The sequence below is a fragment of the Hemicordylus capensis genome, chromosome 1 (genome assembly GCF_027244095.1).
Source record: "Hemicordylus capensis ecotype Gifberg chromosome 1, rHemCap1.1.pri, whole genome shotgun sequence".
Taxonomy (NCBI): Eukaryota; Metazoa; Chordata; class Lepidosauria; order Squamata; family Cordylidae; genus Hemicordylus; species Hemicordylus capensis.
Window position 1 is genome coordinate 10,222,807 of NC_069657.1, and position 27,292 is coordinate 10,250,098.

At 43.7% G+C, this 27,292-nt stretch overlaps 1 protein-coding gene across 15 annotated transcripts in view; it reads right to left on the bottom strand.

The window, feature by feature from the left end:
• Positions 1-563: 563 nt before the first annotated feature.
• Positions 564-27,292, bottom strand: part of KTN1 (kinectin 1) — a 149,404-nt gene continuing 122,675 nt past the window's right edge. For 6 of the 15 annotated variants that reach the window (XM_053256036.1, XM_053255997.1, XM_053255988.1 and 3 more), the window contains 11 exons: positions 24,403-24,492; positions 18,407-18,487; positions 17,049-17,138; positions 16,854-16,946; positions 13,748-13,819; positions 12,037-12,120; positions 11,758-11,841; positions 5,792-5,875; positions 3,781-3,873; positions 2,529-2,652; positions 564-938 (listed from right to left, as the gene is read on the bottom strand). In XM_053256036.1, the coding sequence (XP_053112011.1) occupies positions 931-938; positions 2,529-2,652; positions 3,781-3,873; positions 5,792-5,875; positions 11,758-11,841; positions 12,037-12,120; positions 13,748-13,819; positions 16,854-16,946; positions 17,049-17,138; positions 18,407-18,487; positions 24,403-24,492 (903 nt within the window). In that variant the 3' untranslated portion in view covers positions 564-930. Of the gene's footprint in view, positions 1,085-2,528; positions 2,653-3,780; positions 3,874-5,791; positions 5,876-11,757; positions 11,842-12,036; positions 12,121-13,747; positions 13,820-16,853; positions 16,947-17,048; positions 17,139-18,406; positions 18,488-24,402; positions 24,493-27,292 lie in introns of all 15 variants that reach the window. The other 9 variants (XM_053256088.1, XM_053256065.1, XM_053256079.1 and 6 more) reach the window with 4 other exon arrangements.

Genomic DNA, 27,292 nt, shown 5'->3' on the forward strand with positions numbered 1-27,292 from the left:
AGGCTTGGGGTGGGCTGGCAAAAAGCGAATCCTCTTCAACTGGCATGGAAGACGGGAGTTGGCGTGGCTGATGGAGGGACAGGCAAACAGCAGTGTAGCGGGACAAGATTACAGTGGCCTAAAGAGGGCTGGAAGTCCCGCCCCTGCATGTCAATCATCTCCCACCTCTCACTGCTCAGAGAAAGGGCAGCGTTTGTGTGAAGAGGGAAGCCTCCCAGCTGTGACGGCAGGCGCTTCCGTGATTGGCAGCCTGAGGCAGTCACTGCCCTTCCGTGCGCAGGGAGAGGAGGAGATGATTGACAGGCAGGGGTAGGGCTTCCAACCTTTTTCGGGCAGCTGTGATCATGTTCAGCTGTGCGGACCCCTAATCTGTCAGGGCTCTTTTCAGAATGCAGTAAACAGGGCTGCACCCCTTCTCTTCTCTTTTGATTTGAGGCTGCAGAGGGATCTTTTCTGCCACTTTCGCCTAATCCCATTAAGCGTTATTCACACGGCTACTTGGCAGACTCAGCATTATCTTCTTCTAGGAAATTCTGTATTGAGTAGACAACAGTACAGTACGGTCTGAGTAATAAGCATCCCTTTATTCGCCGACACCATTACAAAAACTGATTACATTAGCAACCAAAAAAAAAAGAAAAGGAGTGTTTACTTGAAGGTGAAGCCAGAGGTTGCTACTCCCGAAAAATGTAAGTAAAACAGTGCAGACCGCCGGTATTAAAATGCTATTGTTTGCTGCTGTCATTACCACGTCAGGTGTGTGTGTCTGAACAAGTTTCACTGAGCATAGTAAAGATAAGAGGTTGCACATTTACTGTAGCTCCAGGAATGTAAAGCTCTAATTATCCAAACTGGTTTTTTATTTATTTATTTATTATAAAACTAAACTCTGGAGGTGTCTACAGAGTCTTCTTCTTCATCTTGTTTAAATCAGTAGTCTAACAAGGAGTAGAAAAGACAAAACTCTGTTCAGTGTTTGACGAAGTAGAAAGGGTGAACACATAAATAAGGCTTTAATTTGGCAAAATATAAAATACAGTGCCTTCTGCTACCCCCAAATTAACAATCTCCCCATGATTTCATTCTGCAAGAGAGAGAAACAGAAAGAGAGAGGGGAAAAACAGGTAAGCCCAGGAGTTTGGAAACAATAACTGCTGCATAATTTTTGCATTTATATACATTAAAAGAGGAGTAATAACTTGAGGATGAACTACAATAGTGTTAAATGAGCTTAAGAATTTTTATCTTGATAGTAACAGGGATGTTAAAAAAAGACTCAATCCAGAATTTTTTTAAAAAGCAGGGTGGGGGAAGGCGACAAAGATTTCAATATTCACCATGGGTGAGTGTACTAAACCTAAAAACTAAAATTGAAATCAATTCCACCCCAATGAAAATTGATAGTAGCAGTCAATTATCAATTCTAACAGCAAAAGTTCCACTTTTTCAGAGAGGAGTGATTTGCATGTTCTAATTTTTTGGCATAGCCACATACAAAGCTGGAAATCTAGACCCCAGACTGGGAAAATGGAAATATAAAATCCAAAGTTTGCATTTCCAAATGAAAATTGCATTCGGAAATCAGCTGACAAGACTTAGGCAATTCAAGAATTGCATGTTGGTGGTTTAAAAAGGATATGTAGAATTCAGGAAATTGTGCACTTAGGGTCACCTGGGGCCCATCACTTTCCAGCCTCACACCCCTTACATTTGTGAAAGGGGGTAGGGGCAGACCCCAACCATACCATTCAGAACTCCCTGCAGGAAGGATGGGTTACAAGAAAAGTGAATAGGAATAGGTGCCTTTTCCTCAGGATTCATTTTGGGTCTGTCAAAACAGAACCTGTGTCAATAGACTCCTCACCCAGTTAGAACGGGTCAAGACCTGTGAGCCTGCTGTTCACAAGAGGGGCAGGAGTACCCCCACTCCATCATGCTCCTTGGGTTCCAAGTGGTGGTTTTAAGAAACACAACCAGGAGGGGCTCAAGCCATGAGTCAAAGTGCACACAATACAGGGCGGGGGGCGGGGACAACTCCCTTCCCAGGATTCCTTGGTTTTGAGCCAAAAAGCAGCGCAACTACTGAGCAATACTGGAAAGTGGGTTGCTTGCCCCTGTACTGTGCACCCTGACCAGGCAGTATGTTTAAAGAGACAGAATACAGAGCTGCTTAGGCTGGGCCTATGCATGCAGAAGGAGGAGGCAGTAACCTTGAGCCAGGAGAAAGGACTGTATCACTTTAGCCTGCAGGTGCAGGAATGTCCTCATATGTAAAACAAGCAAGGTGGCAGGGCGGGGCGGGGCGAGAATTAGCATAGTAGCAAATCTGAGCTCCAAACTCTCCCCACTAGACAGGAAGTAGTCAACAATGGCAGCCCCCTTCACCGGCAGCCAAAAGGGCTACCCCAGAGATTCTACCACCTCATTCTGCCACGATCAGGCCTGAGCACCTCCACAGGCCTCTTCACCACTCTGCAATAGCCCACCCTGTGAGCAACAGCGGGCAAGTGTCCCAACGCTCTGCTAACCTAGTAGCTGGTAGTGTTCTTTCCCCTTCGCAAGCATTTGGCTGACTGAGGCAAGCAGTTTCTTGAGATGGGCCACATCCTGACTGAGACTCACAGCTACATTTAGGCTTTGACTGGGTCCCACCTGAAACAGAGGTTGACAACAGAGTTAATAAAAACACATCCAATAATAAAAGCCAATATACAGGCAAAGGGCTCTCAGATATGTTCCTCCCCAGAATGAGCAGAGAGAGGGGCTCTGGCTGAACTCTTGCCTTTATTATGCACAACTGCTCACTTCAAGAAACGGGCAAAAAGCAGAAAGGCTTCCTCCTCCTTGCAATGCCAGGTATCTTCTTCATACAATCCCTACATACATGCAGACATTCTAGCCTCACTTTCTCCCCAAAATGCAAGCATTTTTAAAATTTGTACTGAGGAGCAAGATGCTGAGAGCTCCGTCCTACAGTCTGAAGTGGTACCAACCCAACACAGCAAGAGCTAGGCCAAAATGTGTATAGAGACCACTGAGGCAGAGCCACGAGACCAGATTTTCTCGACTGGTCTCCTTGCCCAGTACATTACCACACTGCCATCTGTTGGCAGGACAGAGCAATATATCAGTTCTATATAGCAGGAGGCATAAACACATAGGAGCATTAGGAAGCTGCCATATACTGAGTCAGACCATAGATCCGTCTAGCTCAGTATTGTCTTCACAGACTGGCAGCGGCTTCTCCAAGGTTGCAGGCAGGAATCTCTCTCAGCCCTGTCTTGGAGATGCTGCCAGGGAAGGAGCTTGGAACCTTCTGTTCTTCCCAGAGCGGCACCATCCCCTGAGAGGAATATCTCACAGTGCTCACACTTCTAGTCTCCCATTCATAAGCAACCAGGGTGGACCCTGCTTAGCTAAAGGGACAAGTCATGCTTGCTACCACAAGACCAGCTCTCCTCTCCAAACAGAGGGTCACAATATTGGAAGCCAGCTGCAGACTTTCAGAAGGCATGTATGTGGCCTAGCCCTGAACAGCTTCAAAGGCCTTAGGAAAAGGTTGTAGGGCCCTTCATGGTCCTATAAGTTGCTTCCCAAGAACCTTGGCTCTCTCTTCTTTTCAAAAGTAAGTTTTTAGACCTCACAGCTTTGAATGTAACACTCGGAAGTATGCAAGTCATGCCTGCTGCAATCTCAGAAGCCAGAAAGGATTCTTGCCCCACCCACACATTGCCCAGCTTCTGCTTTACCTACAGAGTCACATACCCAAGAAATACTCACCATCTGTGAGCAAGCGTCAGTATTGTCGATCATGTTGGTGTCCTCAGTAGCATTTCCTATTTCCCTTTCGAGAGTCATCAGCGATTCCTGGGCCTTGAAGGAGAAAGCAGCAGGTCAACAGAGGCTTGGGAGGCAAAACAGAACCAGCTGCTTCTTCGTGTTTCTCTGTGGGAAACGGTTTCTCGCAAGAGATGGAGGGCCACCCTGCCGAGAACTCAGAGAAGCTCTGTGCTTGTGGACTGACCAAACATTCTGCATTTCTTGCTAAACAGCCTTTGAGGCTGGAGGTGGGCTATAGCCCTCCGACTAGTAGCTGTTGATAGACCTCTCCTCCATGAAGTTATACAAACCCCTCTTCAAGCTATCCAGGTTGTTGGCTGTCACCACATCTTGTGGCAGAGAATTCTACAAGATGATTATGTGTTGTGTGAAAAAGTACGTCTGTTTGTTGGTCCTAAATTTCCTGGCAATCAATTGCATAGGATGACCCCTGGTTCTAGCGTTATGTGAAAGGGAGAAGAATTTCTCTCCACTTTCTCTACACCATGCCTGATTTTATAGACCTCTATCATGTCTCCCCACAGTCATCTTATGGAGCACATGGGGGAACCCACTAGAGTGGAAGCTAAAACTGCTTCCTGACTCTTGTGACCCCAGCAACTGTTTAAAATTAAATGGAAGTTGAAGACTCTTCCAGCAGGCGTTCCTCCCCTCACTCAAGAGTTCTCAAATTTGGGTCCCCCAATGTTGTCGGACCACAAACTCGCATCACCCCAGCCACAACTGGCCAACAAGATCTGGGGACTCGGGCTTAAGGACCTCTGCTCTAGTTTTATAGAGGCTTGTCTGTCTTGCTTTCATGACTAACCTTGCACCCTACTTTCCAATGGCTTTAGCGGTTTGTATGTTTAATTTGTGTCTCTTACCAAATTCTGTGTAAGCTGCCATGGATTCATATATGAAAAACGGTGGCATATAAATCTTGTAAGCAAATAAAAAACAAACTAACTGGGAACAAAGTCTGCTCCTATCTGCCTAGCTCAACCCTGGATTCTGTTTCCTGATGGCAACAGATTGGACCTCTCCCTTCAAACTTTAAATTGTCTGCAAAACGGGACCTGTAAATGTATTATTATGTATACCTTTCTCTTCCTGAGTAAAAAACAACAGAACACATACAAGAACAAAAAAGGAAGTCTGTGGTGGTCCCACTGGCACAACCCACATGAGAATGCAGCATGGCCCATTTGTGGATTCAGAGTCACTAGTGAAGGAGAACAGGTGTGTGTGTGTGTACATTTATTAATTTATTTTATGTATTTACACTTTATATCCTGCTCTTCCTCTAAGGAGCCAAGTCTCATGGCTGAATGGGGATTTGAACTCGGGTCTCCACAGTCTTTGTCCAGCACACTAACCACTACACCACATGTGCACTAAACTGTAGCTTTGGCATATGAATTTGAGAACATATCCACGTTCACATCGCCTCTGTCTAGCTGTTGTGTTGTCTGTTATCCCATGTAGAAAACCTTGACATAAAACATGTCCCTAAGAGAGTCCTGTATCCTTGCAGCCAGAAGAGTTTGTGCTTATCTAAAAGAGGTGCCGGCTAGAGCAGATAAGACAGAGTGACCATAAGTTAGTGAGTCTCCACATAAAAGAATAATTCAGTTAATATGAATATTGTATTTTCAGGCTCTGAAAACCCTATGCATATTTGTGAGCAATGGAAACTGGAGGATCTCCTTATTAATGGAAAAGCTAATCCTGGTTGGCGAAGGGGCCCTTTGCACATCACAATTTTAGGTGAACATCTAAGGTGTGAATGCAACAAACACATAATATACAAGAACATTCATCCTAGAATCAGCAGCCACGGCCTACTGAGTATATTTGAGTTTGCCCTGGATACTGAGTGAAATGGCTCTGAGTCCAGAGCAACAGATGGTGGACCAACTCACAGCAGGATGAAGCAAGCTTTTATCTGGCATCTTATAGGATTCCTTACCTTAGGCAGGTCAACAGCTACTTTTTGCCTCTCGCTCTGGTCAGTTCTGAGTTTGGATAATGTCTCATTCAACTGGGTTTTCAGCTGCAAGAGATAAAAAGGTAAGACCAGTTGAGTGCATCCTTCCCAGGTTACAACCATGTCTGGGATGGGAGGAATAAAAAAAAACCTCCACAAATTATCACACAGAGTGGGGATTAGTCAACATGTAGTATAAAGAGTGTCAGGTAGTTGGAAGGTCCACCTGCAGAGTAGATGAAAAGGAGTGAGCATTACAGAAGCCTGAAACAGGGGTTAAAAATAGTTTGGGAACCCTAAAACTGATCCCTTATTGCTTTTAAGCTTGCTTTGCCAACGTTAGCAGTGAATTCACACTAAACCTTGCACAAGATCTATTTCATCCATCTCAATTCAAGTTTGGCTTAAGACCTGCAGAACAAGAGGTTGACAAAAGCTCTTAGCACTCCATCTCTCTAGCATCCTCTCCCAGGGACTGGAAAAACTATCCATTGAGATTAAGATCAGCTGGAGCAGCTTTTGGTATCACCTGCAACTCTCTTACATGTATCCACCACTGCTTGTCCAAATCAACGGAAAGCATGAGGCATCACCCTTGCCCTCCATCAGCTCAGTACATAACCCTTGCCCTGGTCATTTTCGATTTTCCAAGATGTGATTAGATTTCAACTTGGGGGAAACACAGAGCTGAAAGTATCTCCACATGAGAATGCCCAGCGGGAGGAAGATATCATCTTATGCTGATATTTCCCCATTCAAAATGATCCTATAACTTAATGTTATCTTCTCCTAAGGAGATTTCATTTTTGTTCTTGGCCCTAGAAAACTCACTAGGACAGAGCTGGACAACAATGCTCAAAATCATAGGAATCCAACTTGTTGCCCAATTCTCAATAACGATACATCATAGTAGCAAAAGCCATTCCCAAATGCCTCAGTCGTTCCAACTCCAGACTGTTTATCCAAGGAAGAGATTGGCTGGACTAGTTTCTCTCTATGCCCAACCATCACCCAGTGGAAGATGGAGATGCCAGGGACTGAATCTGGAACGTTCAGAATGCAAGCCAACTGCTCTATCTCTGAGCTCTGATATTCTCCAATGTCCTTTGAGCCTCAACTTCTGTGGTCAGTTTCGAGCAGACCAGAAGGACTACCCCTCCACAACTCTACAAGGTGGCAAGCAACAAGGTGGTAAGTATGTTGTAGTCTGTGCCACTTGCATAGCCTAATATCTTTCCATGTAAGGAAATTGTTCAAAATTTGTTCTTCAGTTTTACTTTTTGACAATTGGACTTCATTCAAGGGGGTGGGGCGGAGAATCCGAAACAAGCCCTCCCATTCCCAATGAGTCTCCCAGCTCTAACTTCTAATTTAGATGAACAAGCAGGGTCTCCAAGCAGGGTCTAAAGGCACAAGATACAGCCAATCTGCTGAAGCTAAGCAGGTATTTGTGTGGTCAGTGTCTGAATGGGAGACCATGTATGACACCTTTGGGGATGGGGCTGTATCTGTGGTAGAGTATCTGTGTTTCATACAGATGATACCAGATTCAATCCCTGGCATCTCCAGGTATAGTTAGGAAAGATTCCTGCCTGAAACCTTGGAGAAGCTTCTACCAATTAGTGTAGGCTTCAGATTCAGGTATTTATAATGGTCATACTGGTCATTGACCAGTACATCAGAATTAAACCTATCAACAACCACCCACCATCAACCTGCCAGGCATGCAGCTGGACGCTTAGATAAGAGCATGAAAAGGATTATTAAGGAGAATAAGGAAATTGCAGAGAAACTGAAGGAGATCTTTGCATCTGTCTTCACGGTGGAGGATACTGACCATATACCCACTCTGGAACTGAGCTTCTCAGGCTTGGCCCAGTTCTTCAGTCTAATTGGGCCAATTTGAGGTGACAAGAGGGAATATTCTAAACTGTCTTGAAAAACTAAAAATTAACAAATTGCCAGGGCCAGATGGCATCCACCCAAGAGTTCTAAAGGAACTCAAATGTGAAATTGCTGGTCTCCTAGCACAGGCATCCCCAAACTGCGGCCCTCCAGATGTTGATGAACCACAACTCCCAGCATCCCTAGACACATTTTTTTGTGGCTGGGTATACTGGAAGCTGTAGTTCAGCAACATCTGGAGGGTCGCAGTTTGGGGATGCCTGTCCTAGCAAATATATATAACTTATCCCTACAATCAGGCTCTGTACCAGAGAACTGGAAAGTAGCTAATGTAACTCCTGATTTTCAATTTTGGGGAAACTACAGGCCAATTAGCTTAACTTCTGTGCCAGTTAAATAGATCAAAAGCATACTTAAGAACAAAATTATTAAACATATAGAAGAAGAACAGGCCTTGCTGAGTGAGAACCAGCATGGCTTCTGCAAGGGCAAGTCTTCACTAGTCCTCACTAACTTTTTGGAGATCTTTGAGAGTGTCAACAAGCATGTAGATAAAGGTGATCTGGTTTGTTTGTTTATTAAATTTATATCCTGCTCTTCCTCTAAGGAGCCCAGAGCCAAGTACTAGTATACCTGGACTTCCAAAAAGCCTTTGACAAAATTCCCTACCAAAGGCTTTTTAGTAAAACTTAGCAGTCATGGGATAAGGGGACAGGTTCAACTGTGGATTGGTAACTGGTTGAAGGACAAGAAACAGAAGACAGGAATAAATAGACCGTTTCCACATTGGAGAGAAGTAAGAAGTGGGCTTTCCCGGGGATCTGTACTGGGACCAGTGCTCTTTAATGTATTCATAAATGATCTAGGCTGGGGTAAGAAGTGAAGCAGCCAAATTTTCAGAAAATACTGAACTAGAGATGGCCCTCGTCACCCGCAGTTCCAGCAACCGCCTTTTCACATACCTACAGGCAGATCTTAGAGACGGAGTTTCTTTCTCTGTAGTGCAAAAATAGGCTAAAATTAGCCTATTCACAATTGTAGAGAGGTTGGAAATGACTTCTGGTGCTACTTCCAGCCACTATTTTAGAGAGAGGAGACATTTTGAGGCTCGCTCTTTAAAAAAAAAATCCGTCAAAAATGTGGCTGATTCGATTTCTCCCCCTTTCCCACCGTTTAGGCATGTTTAGACTAACCCCACCCCCCAATCCCCATAGAGTTAAGGGTTGATTATTTATGGTTTCCGTATTTGCGCTAATTTGTGGGAATGGAATCCCCACAAATAATGAGGGCCACCTGTATTTAGGGTAGTGAAATCTAAAACAGATTGTGAGGAGTTCCAAAAGGATTTCTTCAAACTGGGTGAGTGGGCGACAAAGTGGCAAATGCTGTTCAATGTAAGAAAGTAACAAGTGATGTAAATTGGGGCAAAAAACCCCTCAACTTCATATATACACTTATGGGGTCTGAGCTGTCAGTGACTGAACAGGAGAGAGATCTTGGGGTCGTGGTAGTCAGTTTGTTGAAAGTGTCGACTCAGTGCACGGCAGCTGTGAAAAAGGCCAATTGCATGCTAGGGATCATTAGGAAGGTGACTGAAAATAAAAATGTTAATATTATAATGACTTTATGCAGTCTGTGGTGTTGTCACATTTGGAATACAGCACACCGTTCTGGTCACCATATCTTAGGAAGGACATCGTAGAACTGGAAAAGGTGCAGAAGAGGCCAACCAAGATCATCAGGGATCTGCAACACCTTCCTTATAAAGCAAGGCTACAGCATCTGGGGGTTTTTAGTTTGAAAAAGATGTGATTACGTGGAGACATGCTAGAGGGGTATAAAATTATGCATGGAGTAAGGAGAATGGACAGAGAGAAATTTGTCTCTCTCTCGCATAACACTAGAACCAGGGGTCATCCCATGAAACTGAACACCAGGAAAGTAGGACCAACAGAAGAAAGTACTTTTTCACACAGTGCATAACTAATCTATGGAATTCTCTGCCACAGGATGTGGTAATGGCCACTAGCTTGGATGGCTTTTAAAAGGGCCTTGCACCTGTCCTACATGAATCTGACTACCAATGGTTACTAGTCTGGTGGCTATAGGCCACCTCCAGCTTCAGAGGCAAGATGCCTCTAAAAATCAGTTCCAGGGGAGCAACAGCAAAAGAGAGGGCATGCCCTCACCTCTCGCCTGTGGGCTTCTGAGAAGCATCTGGTGGGCCACTGTGTAAAACAGGACCCTGGACAAGATGAGCCCTGGGCCTGATCCAGAAAGGCTATTCTTACGTTCTTATCAATCTGAAACTATCAATCTAATAAATCAATCTGGAACGCAAGAAACCTATATAAACAAACACTTAAATATTAAGTCGTCATCATCTGCTATAAACGGGGAAAGCCATTACAATTTCTTGACGCACTTAGTGTGCACAACAGCACAAAATTTAGCAATACATCAAGTTACATTTATACCTACAAAGGGTAGGTATAAATGGAGAATTTTCACAATGGAGGGAAGTAAGAAGTGGGGTCCCCCAGGGATCTGTACTGGGACCGGTGCTTTTTAATTTATTCATCGATGATCTAGAAGCAGGGGTAAGCAGTGAGGTGGCCAAATTAGCAGATGATACCAAACTCTTTTGGGCAGTGAAATCCAAAACGGATTGTGAGGAGCTCCAAAAGGATCTCTATAGACTGGGGGAGTGGGCGAAAAAATGGCAAATGCGGTTCAATGTTAGCAAATGTAAGGTGATGCACATCGGGACAAAAAACCCCAACCAAGTATATGCTGATGGGATCTGAGCTGTCAGTGACTGACCAGGAGAGGGATCTTGGGGTCGTGGTGGACAGCTCGTTGAAAGTGTCGACTCAATGTGCGGCAGCTGTGAAAAAGGCAAATTCCATGCTAGGGATCATTAGGCATGGGACTGAAAATAAAACAGCTAATATTATAATGCCGTTATACAAAACTATGGTGTGACCACACTTGGAGTACTGCATACAATTCTGGTCACCACATCTTAAAAAGGACATTGTTGAACTGGAGAAGGTACAGAAAAGGGCAACCAAGATGATCAGGGGCCTAGAGCACCTTTCTTATGAGACAAGACTACAACATGTGGGGCTTTTTAGTTTAGAAAGAAGATGACTGCGGGGAGACATGATAGAGGTCTATAAAATCATGCATGGTGTGGAGAAAGAGAGAAATTCTTTTCCCTCTCACACAACACTAGAACCAGGGGTCACTCCATTAAATTGATTGCCAGGAGGTCTAGGACGAAGAAGTACTTTTTCACACAATGAGTGATCCATCTGTGGAACTCTCTGCCACAGAATGTGATGACAGCCAACAACCTGGATGGCTTTAAGAGGGGTTTGGATGACTTCATGGAGGAGAAGACTATCAACGGCTACCAGTCAGAGGGCTGTGAGCCACCCCCAGCCTCAAAGGCAGGATGTCTCTGACTACCAGTTGCAGGGGAGTAATGGCAGGAGAGAGGGCATGCCCTCAACTCCTGCCTGTGGCTTCCAGCAGCATCTGGTGGGCCACTGTGTGAAACAGGATGCTGGACTAGATAGGCTTCCTTGGGCCTGATCCAGCAGGGCTGTTCTTATGTTATGTCCATTTTTGTTGGAAAAGATAAATTCCTCTAACCTACCCAGGTAAGTGAGATAAAGAAGGGGACAATTAGTGTAGACAAAACTGAGCTTGATGGGCCAAGGGTCTGACTCTGTATAAGGCAGCTTCCTACACTCCTAATTCTACAACTTAGCCAATTCTGCTTCTCATGTATTCTATGCAAGCTGTTTCCCAAATTCACAAACTGTGAAGACATTAATACTTTATGGAAGGAGAATGGGAAAAGGGGGGCACTGAAACACTGCTCATATTGTTATTAAGAGGCAGAGAAAAGCTACAATAGTGGTTTAAATGGACAAGAAAAGCTGAGCTGAAGTGGTTAGCAGACAGACAGGAGGACTCGGAAAGGTTTCTCCACTTCCGGAATAAGCATATCCCGTGGAGGACAGACCTCTTACCAAATTCAACTCTTCATTCTGCCTTACTGCTTCAGAATACGAGTCATCAAGTTTTCTCTGCAATTCAGTCAACAGATCTTTGAGCTGAAATGAATTTTGCAGAGACTTTAGGGCATGTATCCTCCAGTCACCCCTTCCCCCCTACTTGTGCTCAGTTTATTAGTGTGCCCTTTGCCTCTGAAGTCGCACGCAAACCAACATCCCAGTTCCTTTGCCAAGCAAGTCCATGCCAGATGGGAGAGGAGAGTAACAACAGCAAGATCTGGACAAGTGGTTTACCTCCCGGACTTCTGAAACGTACGTCGACCGCTCTATTTCTGCCTTCTCTAGTTCATGTTCCAAATGTTCTCGCTCTTTTTTAAGCTACCAAAAAGAAAGAAAGAAAAAAGCCACATTGTACACACATTTATTTTCCTTCAGTCATTTTCATTCGTTGGCTTTAAAGATGAAAAAATTAGCTTCCTGCTGCTATTTATTTTAATATATTTACAGTATATACTTTCCCAAACTCAAGTCTCTTTGTGGTTTTAAAGGTAAATTGTGCCATCAAGTTGATTTCAACTCCTGGTGCCCACAGAGCCCTGTGGTTTTCTTTGGTAGAGTACAAGAGGGGTTTACCATTGCCTCCTCCTGCGCAGTATGAGATCATGCCTTTCAGCATCTTCCTACATCGCTGCTGCCTGATATAGTAGCAGCAGGGATTTGAACCGGCAACCTTCTGCTTGTCAGTCAAGCATTTCCCCGCTGTGCCACTTAAGGTGGGCCTTGGTGGTTTACAACACCACAAATTAAAAACAATTTAAAAATAAGCCAGAATTATCTAGTTAAAGGCTTGGGAGAATAAATGTGTCTTGAAGGTCTTTTAAAAGCACATTATTCTTATTATTCACTAAACATGAAAGCACACCGCCTTGGGACTGTTTTTAATGAAAGACGGTATGTAAATTTAACAATAAACAATAAATAAGTTATTCTCTAACTTCATCAATTCCTAAATTGCTCGTAAAATTTTATTAGGATATCTTCTGAACATACATATTTGTCTTTAAAGTTGTCTTTTGTACTTCCGTGAGTGGGTGATTCTTTTCTTTTAAGGGACACAAAACCAAAACAGCATAAAACCAGCTAAGTATTCATGCCATAGTTATGTTTAGAAGTCCAGAACAAAATGGCGATTCAATATACACTTGAAGTGATGGGAAGGATTTGAGTGAGAACTAGGCCTCACTTAGAGCAACTGCTGGGAGGATGGGCCTTTCCTAATAAGGAGGAAAGCCTGGGAAAATCAGAAAAGGACCAATCCAGCAGACTGGGTGGGAACTACACTCATAGCCACCAGCAGAAGAGGAGAAGTCTTTGTTTTGTTGTTTGGTCTGTCCCCAGAGTGCCCTGAGAAAGCAGCTGGCTCAGAAGCTGCTGGGGAAATAGGAGGCCACAGCCTTGGAGGCTGGAGACAGCAGGAATATCCCTGCCTGTAAGCAATAGGGAAGGGACCAGTTCAGTTAGACATGCAAGGGAAGCTATTTTCCTTCATTGTATTGCTTCATTCTGAGTTGTGTGGTTAATAAGAACTTTCTTACAATATGTTTTATGAAGAGATAATTGTTCTTATTGCATACTCTTGTTTTTCTTGTAAACTAATAATAAGCCCTTGTTGGTGAAGTGTGCTACTCTTCATTTTGGGTCTGTCTTAATCACATGCCTCTGGAGGCCTAGGAATGCTCAGCCCCTTCTAGGGAGGGTTTTGCCACTTTACCCCCCAGAAATCCTATATAGAGAGTGGTTTTTCCCACATCAGAATAAAACTGGATGGTGGAAGCCTACTGGGAATCCCATACAGTCAAGGATTCACCCCAGTGAACTCCCCCCTCCTCCTCTGTCTTTGGTAGGCGCTACAAGAACACCTCACAGAGATTCTGCCCCCTCTGAGTATATTTGGAATGAAAATGAGCTACGCCATAGAAATTGAACAATTAATAAACCAACATACAGAATCAACTTCTTTGAGTTCTTCCTTTAATCTTTCCACCTCGTGTTCCAAGACAGTGACGGATGAGCGCATCTGTAGTGGATGAAACATAAAAAACAAACTTTCAGGACTGGACTAAATTGCAGCTGGCCCACTGCTGAAAATGGTTTGGTCATGGTCTGGAGGGTGAACATAGCACTCTCTCTTTCTCTCTCACGAGCAGGAAACAGCCAAACACAAACACACACAAGCCAGGAAGCAAAAGTTTATGTATTCATTCCCTTTCACATAAGTTTAGTGTAGAGACTGCAGTGAAGGAGCTGTCCTCTTTTTAAACAGAGATCTCGCATAAGATTATTGGATGTAAGTGCATTATTATATGTTTCATGCAAGTTTCTGTTCAATGTTTTAACTGCATATGTGGTGGTTCTTTGAGATTTTACTAAGTGGATGTATATTTGTACATTTTAGAAGTGCCCCTGAAGAAAGCTTATAGCTGAAACACGTTGGGCACTTTATTACTACATCAATAAAGAAGCTTGTACAAAATTCCCAGCATCCTAAGACTTGGTCTTTCCTATTGCTCTCTCACAAGCAGGACACAGAGCAGATGGCCTTCCCATTTGTCCCTAGCACTGGTGTTTTGAGGTACACTCTATCTGAACATGGAGGTTTTAGCTGGCTATTATGCAGATAGCTGTTGACAGAGGTATCCTTTAAGAATTCGTACAGCCCAGTTCCGAAAAAGTCATCCATCTCCAGAATAAGTGTTCACCAACTTCAGACTTTCCACATAGTAAAGGCGCTCTAGCCTTGTTAGTTGTCCATACAAAGAAAGTGGGTGGTTTGTTTGAATATACACAAGTTGTAGTTTCTTAACCATTTTTGTAGGCAGTTCTACAAGACACATTGCAACAGGTATTCTCAGGCTTGGGTCCCCAGATGCTGTTGGATTTCAACTCTCCCCTCAACCGATGCGAGTTGTATTCCAGCAATGTCTGGGGACCCAAGCACTGTTCCCTCCAACAGAGATTCCCAGATGTTGTTGATTACAACTAAAGGCCACTGCATCTAAGGATTCTGGGAGTTGTAGTGAACAACATCTGGGAATCCCAGTTAGAGGGAACACTGGACCCAAGCCTGAGAACGCCTGTCTTACAGTAACCCAAGTGTGATGTAACTAAAGCTTGAGTGTCCGTGGCCAGGTCTGCGCCCTCCAGTTTCTTTCCCCACCTTTTTTTATTTTTAATTTTGGCCAAGATCACATCAGGTTACTTATAATGCGGCTGTCATACTATGAGCAAATGAAGTTCAAAGACTGCAAACAGCTTTCTGCTTCTCAATAAGCAGAGCAAACCTCCTTCATATCGAAACGGCAAAAATGGCTCCCATCCATGAGCTAGAAATCACTGAGCCCAGACAGTTTAACTCTGCACAAGACAATAAATGCAGCAGCAGATGGCCTGCCCTAGTTACCACTGAAGTGCTGCTGGCCTACGGTTTGAGAGGGTGATCATCCTTAAGCGCTCCCCATTTGTATCCAGTTGGCATTAGTAAGCACTCACTGGATGCATAATCCTCCCCAGCCCACACCAAAAAAAAAAAAAAAAGGGAGAGATTAATTTTGATTGATAGAAGGGAAGGGAAGCCATAGAAGTGCCATATTAGAAACACACAAGCTCAGCCCCCTCAATATTCCTCTGTGAACCTATTGCTTTTTTTTTTGGTAGGCTGTGTACAATTTACCATAATGTCCAACCAGGGTTCAACAGGCTGAGAGCTTGGAGACATCCACACGTGACTTCAGTATGCTGTTCACAAGAGACGTGACTGATCCCTGCTTTGTGACAAACCTGGATTGAATACCAAGTCAGATTACTGGTCCATCTAGCCCAGTACTGTCTCCAATTCTGCTGCAGCTGTCCAAGCAGGTCTTCCCCCCAGTCCTGCCAGCTGGAATCTAATCAGCCATCACCACAGCAAACAATGTAAGTGACACGCTGAAAGAACTCTCTATGAACATCTCACACACCTGTACGGATGCAGATATAGCTTGATCACGGCCCCCGGATTAGAATGAACATCCATGATATTTATGAGAAAGTGCTCCTGCAAGTTTCTTCCAGCTTTTAAAGACTAGGACAAGATCTCCTAACAGCTCTATCTGCTATCAGGTCACAGAGGGGTCGCTCTCAGTGAGGGCCCTCAAGTTATAGGAACAATTGCCTGCTGCGGTTTGGGACACTATCCCTTTCAAGAAGGCTTTAAAGGTTTGTTTATCACACCTGTCGGGATTTCCTACCCTCCTCCGTGAGACAGGGTTGTTTACCCAGTCAAACGGCAGCACTGCCAAGAGAACCAGGGAGCTCCAGACGCAAGGACAACCCCAGTAATTACCTTTCAGAAGTCAGGAAGGGCTCAGAGAGGTGGGCAACAGTTGCTATCAGCTGCAGACATCTGCAGAAATGCTAGTGAAGTGGGAGGAGTTGGAGAACAAGTCCCCTTTGGAGGCCAGGGACTGGGTGGTCAATCCACTTGCCTGGCCAGGGAAGAAGGAGCAAGCTGGAAGTGGGGAGGAGTGTCCTAAATGTAGGGCTTTATTTAAGGCAGGAGCTGCCGAAGATGAGAGGATCAGCAGGGATGGGGTTGGTTGGTCTGGTGGGCTCCCGGAGAGGAGCTCAGACCTTTGCTCCTACTGATAGGCGAAGGAGTGGACTTCCCTCCTCCCCCAACTCGGAGGCAATGCCCGTGCCTATAATTTAATGCGGGGGGGGGAGGTTAATTAGAGAATTCCTCCTCCCTAAACACGGACAACACCTATTTGGATTTATTAGTTACTGTATTTTCTATCCTGCTTAAGATTTCCTATAGATTTGAGATTTTAACCTGCATCTTTTTCTTTTTTGTTCTCCACATAACTGTTAAATTGAGAGGTGGGTTATATAAATTCTCAGCATCAAACAGTGCAGCAGTGTGAAGACATCTTCAGCTAAGACTAAGCTCAGGAGTAAGTGGTTCTAGTATTCTCCAAGTATTCACACTTTTGCTGGAAATCTAGCACACACAAAAGTTAGGAAAAGGGGGAAAAGAGACAGTGAAACTCAGAACTGGAACTTTTTAAATATACCTGCTGGAGTTCCTTCTGAGACTCTTCAATTTTTATTTTCCATTTGCTTTCCTCTTCTTCCACGCTCCTCTGTAGCCTCTGCAAGATTCCCTCCTAAGCAACACAGAATCTCAGTCACCTCAAAACGCAGAGAAAAACAGAACAGCAAGTGGCAATTTCACTAAACACAAGCAATGCTGAAAAGGCTCCCCCTACCGTCTCTGCAAGGACTGATTTATACTTCTCGCACTCCTGCTGCAACATGACATGCAATTCATCCGCCTCCTTCAACTTCTGCTCCATTGCCTGTTAATATGCAAGCGAGAGGTTTTTGCTTTAGTGCAGGTCAGCAAGGCAAAGCCCCAGTTTATTGTGATGGCAACATTTGCTTCTATTCTAGTGTAGCAGAACTCCCATTTATAGAACAAGGACCAAGATCCCCTCTACCTGGGGGCAGATAGATCTAAAAAGGATTGCTGTGTTTTGGGGTGGGGGGAATTCTTGTGAACTCCCCCCCCACCTCAACATGACAAATTATGACATTTGTTATCCCATCTTTCCTCCAAATAGCTCAAGATGGTACATATGGTCCTTTCCAAGACTGAGAGTGATCCAAGGTCACCCAATCAGCTTTTTGACCAAGGTGGATGTGAACCTGGGTTTCCTCACCCCAAGACCAACCACTCCCTTTTTTAAAAATATCTACTCTTTTGCCCGTCTAGGAATTTGGGTGGGTGACAGAGAGGATCACAGCATCTGAGAATGTATTTTGAGAGGATCAACTGGAACAAGGAAATGTTGACCAGTGGGATTTTTTTTTTTAACCCACTGTCTTGTCCTGAAGCAATCTATGCCCATTTCTGAGACTGCAAGTCCTTTGGAGAACAGCAATAACTTAGGAGGAATTGTATAAGCCATCCTAATTTCATGGCATAAGACAGGGCATGATAGACCTCCTCTCCATAATGTTTGGATAACTTTATGGAGGAGAGGTCTATCATCGGCTACTAGTTGGAGGGCTAAAGGTCACCTCCAGCCTCAAAGGCAGGATGCCTCTGAGTACCAGTTGCAGGGGAGTAACAGCAGGAGAGAGGGCATGCCCTCAACTGCTGCCTGTGGCAGCCAGCAGCATCTGGTGGGCCACTGTATGAAAAAGGATGCTGGACTAGATTGGCCTTGGGCCTGATCCAGCAGGGCTGTTCTTATGTTCTAATCTATGCTAATTTCTAAGACTGCGTCCTTTGGGGAACAGCAATAACTTAGGAGGAATTGTATAATCCATCCTAATTTCATGGCATAAGACAGGGCATACAAAGGGGACAATCTAGCCAAAATTAAGCATTTTGATTGCACTGATTTTAACATGAGAGACTTAAGCACAGGCTCAAAAGCATATGCTCCCACTGATACCAGAGGGTCTTGAAAGTGCTCAGCTTGGCTGGATCATGTCTGTAATAATCCAAATATAAACTATTCCAAATTGGGATTCAAGGTGTGCCTACCCACATTCAACAAATCTTACCAACCTTTAAGCACTGCTTAAAAAGACAACCAGCATGCAAGATTGTACTAACCTTAACTTCCTCTGGTTGAGAAGTCTCTTTTGTATGCTCTCTTACCGCGTTTTCAAAACCACGCATCCATTCGCTATGGCTCTGCACAAAAAAGATGCAATAAAGCTTTATCAAACCAAGCCTCACAGATAGCTAGAGAGGTTTTGCTAAGTTTAGAAGAGCACAACTAGCCAGCTATAAGCTAAAGTGTGCCGTTGAGTCGATTTTGACTCCTGGCTCCCACAGAGCCCTGTGGTTTTCTTTGGTAGAATACAGGAGGGGTTAACCATTGCCTCCTCCCACGCAATATGAGATGATGCCTTTCAGCATCTTCCTATAATTCATATTTAACAGTTCTTAGTCTTTTATATTGCACATCTATCCACCAAGGGCCAAACTACTAATATATCACAGGCAGGTGAACACTTTCTTCCACCAGGTATTTTGGAATTTGTTGGAGAAGTTTACTTATTGATTGATTGATTGATTGATTATTTCTCTATGTGAGCCGCTTTGGAAACTTTTGTTGAAAAGCAATATATAAGTGTTGTTGTATATAAATATTTTGTTGATGTTATGTGCCATTTTAAGTTGTTTTATATATTTAACTGGATTTTTAAAATATTTGTGCTTTTTGAAATATTTGTAAACAACCTTGTAAGCAGTTTTGTTGAAAGGCAAACTACAAATATTGCAAGTAAACAAATGCAGCTTAACTTGATGCTGAAGAGACAAAATAAGCGCCCCTGGAAAATCAGGAGCTCCGGATGATTGTCTGTTCTAGCACAGGAATTTAATCTATACTTGGCAGAGGCTGATGGAGCTAAGCATTCTTTGGCAACTTGTTGTGAGTTAAGCAAATGGGTTGCAGATCCAACACGGTGCCAACCTCCAATGGCTCGATGTTAGCCCTGGGAACTAAAGGGCAGTCAGTTGGGTCATAGCATGTGCTGTTATCAGCTCCTACGTCCAAGTGGTAGTTGTGGACAGGGAACACACTCTGTGAGCAACACTCATCAAGCAGGGAAGACACACCCACAGCCTTCTCAGTCAGTCAACTATTTCCATCAGCCAAATAGTAGAAGACAGAAGGAGCAATCACAATAGGAATGACCAAAAGGGTATCTATCTAGTTACTCAATTTCACATCAATTTGGATGTTTGACAGAAAGGAAACTCAAATCTTAAAACCCAATGCAAATAAGTAACAGCAAGTATCCAATTTGTAAAATGGGGGAAATAATGACCTGCTTGCTTGCTCACAGGCTCTCTCTTTCTCAGTGTATAGGTGCTTACATGCCAATGCCAGAAGCCTCCAAACCAAGATGGGTGAGCTGGAGTGCTTGGTTGCTAATGAAAACATAGAACTAGTGGGAATAATGGAAACATGGTAGAACAGTGAGAACTGGAGGGACTCTGTTATTCCTGCATACAAACTCTATAGAAAGGACAGGGAGGAGTGAACTGGTGGTGAAGTAGAATTATATTTATATTTATTTATTTGCTTTTTATACCACCCTTCCGAAATGGCTCAGGGCGGTTTACATTTAAAATCAGAAACCATTAAAACCAGTAACAATTAAAACAGAAATATAAATATGAGCACCAATAAAAAAACATCTTTAAAAACAATTAAACTATCAGAACAATTAAAACCCTGAAAACTAGGTTAGCATTAAAACAATTAAAACTAATTAAAAACCCTGAAAGGCCAGGCCAAACAGATGGGTTTTAAGGGCTCTCTTGAAAGTCAGTAACTATATGTTAGAGAAGGGAGAGAATCTAACAAGCTAGAAAACCTAGGAAGACTGGGGTCCTCCACAGAAACTCAATACAAGGCCTGAAAAGAAATGTGCAATTAAGAATGTGCTATCTACTACTACTACTACGAATATCGCCTTCCTGATCAAAATGCTGACAGTGACTGGGAGTTGCAGAAGGAAATCAGGGAGATGTCAAGAAGAGACAGAGCTGTAATAATGGGTGATTTCAATTACCCACACATAGACTGGGTAAATTCACATTCAAGTAGTGACAAAGAGACCAGAGTTCTCGATACGCTGAATGACTGTCCCCTAACAGTTGGGCATGGAACCAACCAGAGAGAAGGAAACCTTGGACTAAATGCTGAGAGGTGCTAAGGACCTGGTGCGAGACATCAGTGTTGTGGAACCTTTAGGGAACAGTGACTAGAGTATCATCGAATTCAGCATATATGTGAAGAAAGAATTGCCAACCAAGTCTAACACGGACACTTTGATTCAACTTCAAAAGATTAAACTTCTCTAAAATGAGGAGTTTGGTCAAAAGAAAACTGAAACGGAAAAATCAAGAGAGTCACTTTATTCCAGAATGCATGGAGTTGTTTTTTTTAAAACCATAACAGAAGCCCAGTTAGAAAGTATACTAAAAATGAGGAAGGGTATGACCAAGTCCCGAGGAATGCCAACATGGCTAACAAGTAAAGTCAAGGAAGTTATAAAGGGGAAGAAAATTCCTTCAGATATCAGAAGGCCTGCCCAAATGAGAAGAGAACAAACTCTTGTAAAAGAAATGCAAGGAAACAATAAGGGAAGCAAGAAGAGTTTGAGGAACATTTAGCTAAAAGCATCAAGAGGAATAACAAAAACCTCTTTAAACAGATCAGAAGCAGTAAATCTTCCAGGGAGGAAGTTGATCTGTTAGATGATGAGGGAGTGAAAGGGATTATTAAGGAGGATGTGGAGACTGCAGAGAAGTTAAACGAGTTCTTTGCATCTGTCTTCATAGCAGAGGATACTGAGCACATACCTGTGCTTGAACTGAGCTTCTCAGCAACAGACGCTAAAGAACTGAGTCAAACATAGGTGACAAGAGACGACATTTTAAACTGTCTGGAAAAATTAAAAAAATTAACAAATCGCCAGGGCCAGGCTGCATCTACTTGAGAGTCCTTAAAGAACTCAAATGTGAAATGGCCAACATCCTTACAAAAATATGTAACTTATCCCTACAATCAGGCTCTGTACCAGAGAACTGGAAAGCAGCCAATGTAACACAAATTTTCAAAAAGAGTTCCAGGAAATGACAGGCTGGTCAATTTAACATCTGTTGCATGCAAACTAATGGAAAGCATTCTCAAAGGTAAAATTGTTAAGCCTATACAAGAAAAGGCCCTGCTGAAGGAGAATCAGCATGGCTTCCGCAAAGGTAAATCTTGCCTCGCTGACCCTTTGGAGTTCTTTGAGAGTGTCAACAGATGTATGAATAAAGGTGATCCACTTGACATAGAATACTTGGACTTTGAAAAAGCTTTCAACAAAGTTCCTCATCAAAGATTCTTGAGTAAACTTAGCAGTAAAGGGATAAGGGGACAGGTTCATGTGTGGATTGGTAACTGGTTGAAGGAGAGGAAAAGAGGGTAGATATAATAATAATAATTATTATTATTATTTATTTACACAGTCAGACAGGTGTTGTTGTTGTTGTTGTTGTTGTTGTTGTTGTTATTAATTTGATTCTATTCCAAAAATGCCTTAGGGTGGTTTACACAGAGAAATAACAAACAGATAAGATGGAACCCAGTCCCCAAAGGGCTCACAATCTAAAAAGAAACATAAGATAGACACCAGCAACAGTCACTGGAGGTACTGTGCTGGGGGTGGATAGGGCCAGTTACTCTCCCCCTGCTAAATAAAGAGAATCACCACATTAAAAGGTGCCTCTTTGCCAAGTTAGCAGGGGTCATAAATGGACAGTTCTTTAAATGGAGGAAAGTAAGAAGTTGGTCCGTCAGGGATATGTACTGGGCCCAGTGCTTTTCAATTTATTCATAAATAATCTAGAGGTTGGGGTAAGCAGTGAGGTGGCCAAATTTGCAAATGACAGCAAACTATTTAGGGTAGTGAAATCCACAGCAGATTGCAAGGAGCTCCAAAAGGATATCTCCAAACAAAATGGAGTGGGCGACAAAATAGCAGATGCAGTTCTACGTTAGCAAGTGTAAAGTGATGCATATTGGGCCAAAAAACCCCAAATTCATATAAATATACTGATGGGATCTGAGCTGTCAGTGACTGACCAGGAGAGAGATCTTGGAGTCATGATGGACAGCACGTTGCAAGTGTCAACAGTGCCTGGCAGCTGTGAAAAAGGGAAATTCCATCCTTGGAATCTTTAGGAAGGTGATTGAAAATAAAACACTAATATCATAATAACCTTATACAAATCTATGGTGTGGCTACATTTGGAGTACTGTGTACAGTTCTGGTCATCATACCTCAAAAAAGACATTGCAGAACTAGAAAAGGTACAGAAGAGGGCAACTAAGATGATCAGAGGCTTAGAGCACCTTCCTTACAAGGTAAGGCTACAACACCTGGGGTTTTTTAGTTTAGAAAAAAAGATGACTGAGGGGCAACATCATAGAAGTCTATAAAATCATGCATGGTGTGGAGAAAGAAACTTTTTTCTCCCTCCCACATAACACTACAACCAGGGATTATCCCATGAAACTGATTGCCAAGAAATTTAGGACCGACAAAAAGGAAGAACTTTTTCATACAGCGCATAAACAAACTATGGAATTCTCTGCGACAAGATGTGGTGATAGCCACCAACCTGGATTACTTTAAAAAGGGCTTATATAAATGCATGAAGGACAGGTCTATCAGTGGCTACGGGTCTGGTGGCTATAGGCCACTTTCAGCCTCAGAGGCATGATGCCTCTAAATACCAATTCAGGGGAGCAACAGCAGGAGAGAGGGCATGCCCTCAGCTCTTGCCTCTGGACTTCCCAGAGGCATCTGGTGGTCCACTGTGGGAAACAGGAGGCTGGACTGGGCTTGATCCAGTAGGGCTGTTCTTACATTCTTTCTAAGTTTATACTCCACCTTACAAGTTATAAACATACAGCTTCTCCCATACAGACCTGCCCATCAGTTAAGATCAGTAGGAGAGACCCTCTTGGTGATGCCACCATTGTCAGCAGTTAAAGGGGTAGGGAAACGTGAGGGGGCCTTCTCTGTGGTGGCCCCTAGGCTGCGGAATGCCCTCCCCTCTGAGGGGCGCCAAGCTCCAACATTGTGCACATTCAGGAGAATGGTGAAGACACACCTCTTTACCCTGGCCTTTGACTAGAGATGTAATGGTTCTTCCCCTCTCAGGCACTGTATTTTTGATTTTATGATGTTGTATTTTAATTAAGTTTTATACTGGTTTTATTGTAACCCGCTCTGAGACCTTTGGATATAGGGCAGGCTAGAAATGTAAATAATAAACAAACAAACAAACAAAAGTAAAATGATACCAGCATAAACAGCACCAAATACACCTCAACTCAAACTTCAGGTTCTCTCCCCATGGTTTCATCTAACTATTAAGCAGCATGGGGAGCAGCATGGTTTCATCTAACTATTAAGCAGCATGGGGAGCAGAATCTTGAGGGAAAACCACAGCACTAAACTGCACCAGTCCCCCAGCACCGCCTTCTGGAACCAGCTTTGAAGGCAGGAGCAGAATTACTGAAGTGCAACTGGGACCATTCCCCTGTTCCCCCACCCCCAAGAGAAGCATTAATTCCCCACCCACTAGGTTTTACCAGCCCAGGATGATGATGTAAGGATGAATGCTGGTGATGGGGGGTGTGGCGAGGGCGGCCCACAGCTCATGCAAGGTAGAGCCCACGCGTGCTTCGAGAGGTGCTATCAGTCAGGGCAAGATGGTGCCAGACCACATGGACCAGTTGGTATATGGCAGCTTTGTACGACGTTTGTATAAATAAGATGAGGTAACATTACCAACTGTCTCAAGCCTTAACTATAACCCCAATATAAGACTAAACAGTCTTTGAGGGACAATGTTGCCAAGTCATAAAAGGAAGTCGTGCAAAACAGATCCATTAGCAGGGGCCTCTGGATCTCTGCACCAGCATCTCTGGGCCATGGAGCCCAATAACGGAACTCTTCGGCCGTGCCTGCAGAGCACTCTTGCTTAGAACGTAGCCAGCTGCCCAAGCACAGGAATGTGATGCAGCTTACCAGGGTGGAAGGAAGAGACACTGCGGGGAACAGCTTCTGCAGCATGGCTCTCATCTCAGTCTCAACAACCTCCACATATTGCTGTCTCTCCTGGATTGACAGAGTGAAAGGAAAAAACAAACCGATCAATGAAAACATTCCACAATGACTCCAGATGTGTGTGTCCTAAACATTCCTTTCCTAGTTCAACATGGGCAGGTTTTGTGGAGCAAAACTAATTTCTCCTGCAACCCTTGCATTCATAATGCAAAACAGCACTAAGGCCTTGTGTAATACCTTCATTTCATTTTTGCACTTTTGATGCATTTTGAGAGAAGCCTCCTTTAAGTTCATTTTTTACCCTCGCACAGAATTTCAGAATGGTTTGATGAGGCTACGACCACATGGAAACTCTTTAAGATAGTTACATCAACCACACCTTAGCAGCCCAAACTAAATATTGTTTCTCTTTGCTTTTCAAAAGCAGGAGGAGATTACCTTCAAAAAGGTGCCCAAAATACATTTCTATTCTACACCACCACATTTCCATACAATCTTCTTCAGACCCAATAATTGTTCATTTCTTTGGTGGCAACCAAGTGCTTTCAATGCAAATCTATTTTTGGCACCTCTTTGAAGGCTTTGTCTTCTTATAGCTTTTCAGTTTTGGCTCTTGTCTTTTAAAACACACTTAGACTTTCTCCCAGTGAATAAATCCTCAACAGTGCAGCCCAACACCTGGCTTTGGCCCCTAACTAAGCCAAGAAAGCAATCTGGGCTAGTTTTGCAAAAGATTTTTTCAAAATTCAAAAAGGATTTTGAAGCCAAGTAGGTAGAGATTCAGACACCCTATTTATGTGCCAATTAAACATTTGGGTGAAAATATCCTTCCCTATTGAAGCTGGGGAAAGCTGGCCTCCAAACAAGATTTGTTTTTGTGATCTCTCATCCCCCCCCCCCACCTTCTATCAACAAGTGAAGGAATTTCCATGCGATGTTGCCTAGGGGCAGTGACAGCTATCTAAAAAAACTGAGTTGTGAGAATCCACACATGTGTCATTTTCAGAAGTGACCAAGCAGAGTTTCATTGAGCTTATTAAGCAAACAAACCTGAACCGTGTGGGTCGATTCACGTATACATATTCGTCACTTGATTCTCAGCTGAATGTGTGAATTGCCTACACTGAAGAAGTATTGTGTCTGAGGGGACATCTAGCAGGTGGCATGAAAATTCTAGCTTGTGGTAGTACAAGTATGGTGAAGGCTCCTTCACATGTGCCAGTTCCCTCCTTGGCACTGCAGTAATTAAGTGATGAATGTTCACGTGTACACCTGCTGCTACTCTTTAGTCGCCTGGATGGGGATTCAAGGGAGCGAGCGGTTCTCTACCACTGAACATTTTTTCAATGCAAGTGCCCACAGCACCCACCATGTGACTTGGGCAGCCATCTCACTCAAGCAAACTCCATGGCCATGAGCTCCACCAAAGCTTGCTATATCTCACGTCTATCCCAGGGCATGCTCTTGAGATTCTTATTTTTAAGATGCCTAGGGTTCTTGAAGCCTACACTGACCAGAACACTTCCACGTGGCTGGTGTAATCCAAGGACACTTAATGTTGAGGAGTGCACACTACAGCACCCAACCACAAGCACAGGAATCCGTCACATGGAGATGCTCTCTGGACACCTCAACTGAAGTTTCACCTATTCACACTAAACCTATCACCGCAAGATATTCCCCTCAGGGGATGGAGCCGCTCTGGGAAGAGCAGAAGGTTTCAAGTTCCCTCCCTGGCTTCTCCAAGATAGGGCTGAGAGAGATTCCTGCCTGCAACCTTGGAGAAGCCGCTGCCAGTCTGTGAAGACAATACTGAGCTAGATAGACCAAGGGTCTGACTCAGTATATGGCAGCTTCCTATGTTCCTATGTTTCTAGGATGCAGAGCAGGTAAAACCTTTGACAAATAGCAATGTCCCAGATGCCTGAAGCACATGGCTTCAGCCTTAAATCTCAAAAGTTCCCCATAAAATAGGACTTTAAGCACTTTGCACATGTTTCCACTCTTTCTTAAAAAACAAACTTCACATTCCTTCACAGGCCAAATAAACCCCAACTTTATTCTACAACATTGCATAATGCATAACCAGTTGCTCAAACTGGCAACGTTATTTCACCACAGGTGGTTCAGCCAATGAATGTTCAAGGCTTCCCACAACTGGGTGATAGGCAACAGCCAATACTGTGTCCATTCTTGCACGCCCTGCCTTTCAACAGCAGGCTGATGCAACACAGCAGAACGGCCAGCGGTGCTTTCACTGCACAGCCTCCTAGTGTCAGTATTAGCAATAAATAGCAATAGCAATAGCAATAGCACTTACATTTATATACCGCTTTATAGCCGGAGCTCTCTAAGCGGTTTACAATGATTTAGCATATTGCCCCCAACATTCTGGGTACTCATTTTACCGACCTCGGAAGGATGGAAGGCTGAGTCAACCTTGAGCCCCTGGTCAGGATCGAACTTGTAACCTTCTGGTTACAGGGCGGCAGTTTTGCCACTGCGCCACCAGGGGCTCCTTAGGCGTTGACTGTACTCTGAATGGGTCAGCCCCTACCCCAAGCAAGACTCATCCTCACAGGGCTGTCCCTAAATATGTAGACTGAATAAATGATGAACCTAAATCCACCCCCATCCCCTGAGATTTGCCAGAGGTTGGAACTTTCCAAGAACCACAGCCACTTACTTTCTTTTCTTCCCTTTCTTTCAGATTAGTCTGGGCTTTGACTGGTCACAAATGCTGCACAGCCCTGAAGCATCCCATTGAGCAAAGCAGTTAGTTTAAGCCTGTTCTTACACTGGCCTCTAAAACCACCCCAAAGATTGCAACAGATGCCTGTCACGCCTTGTC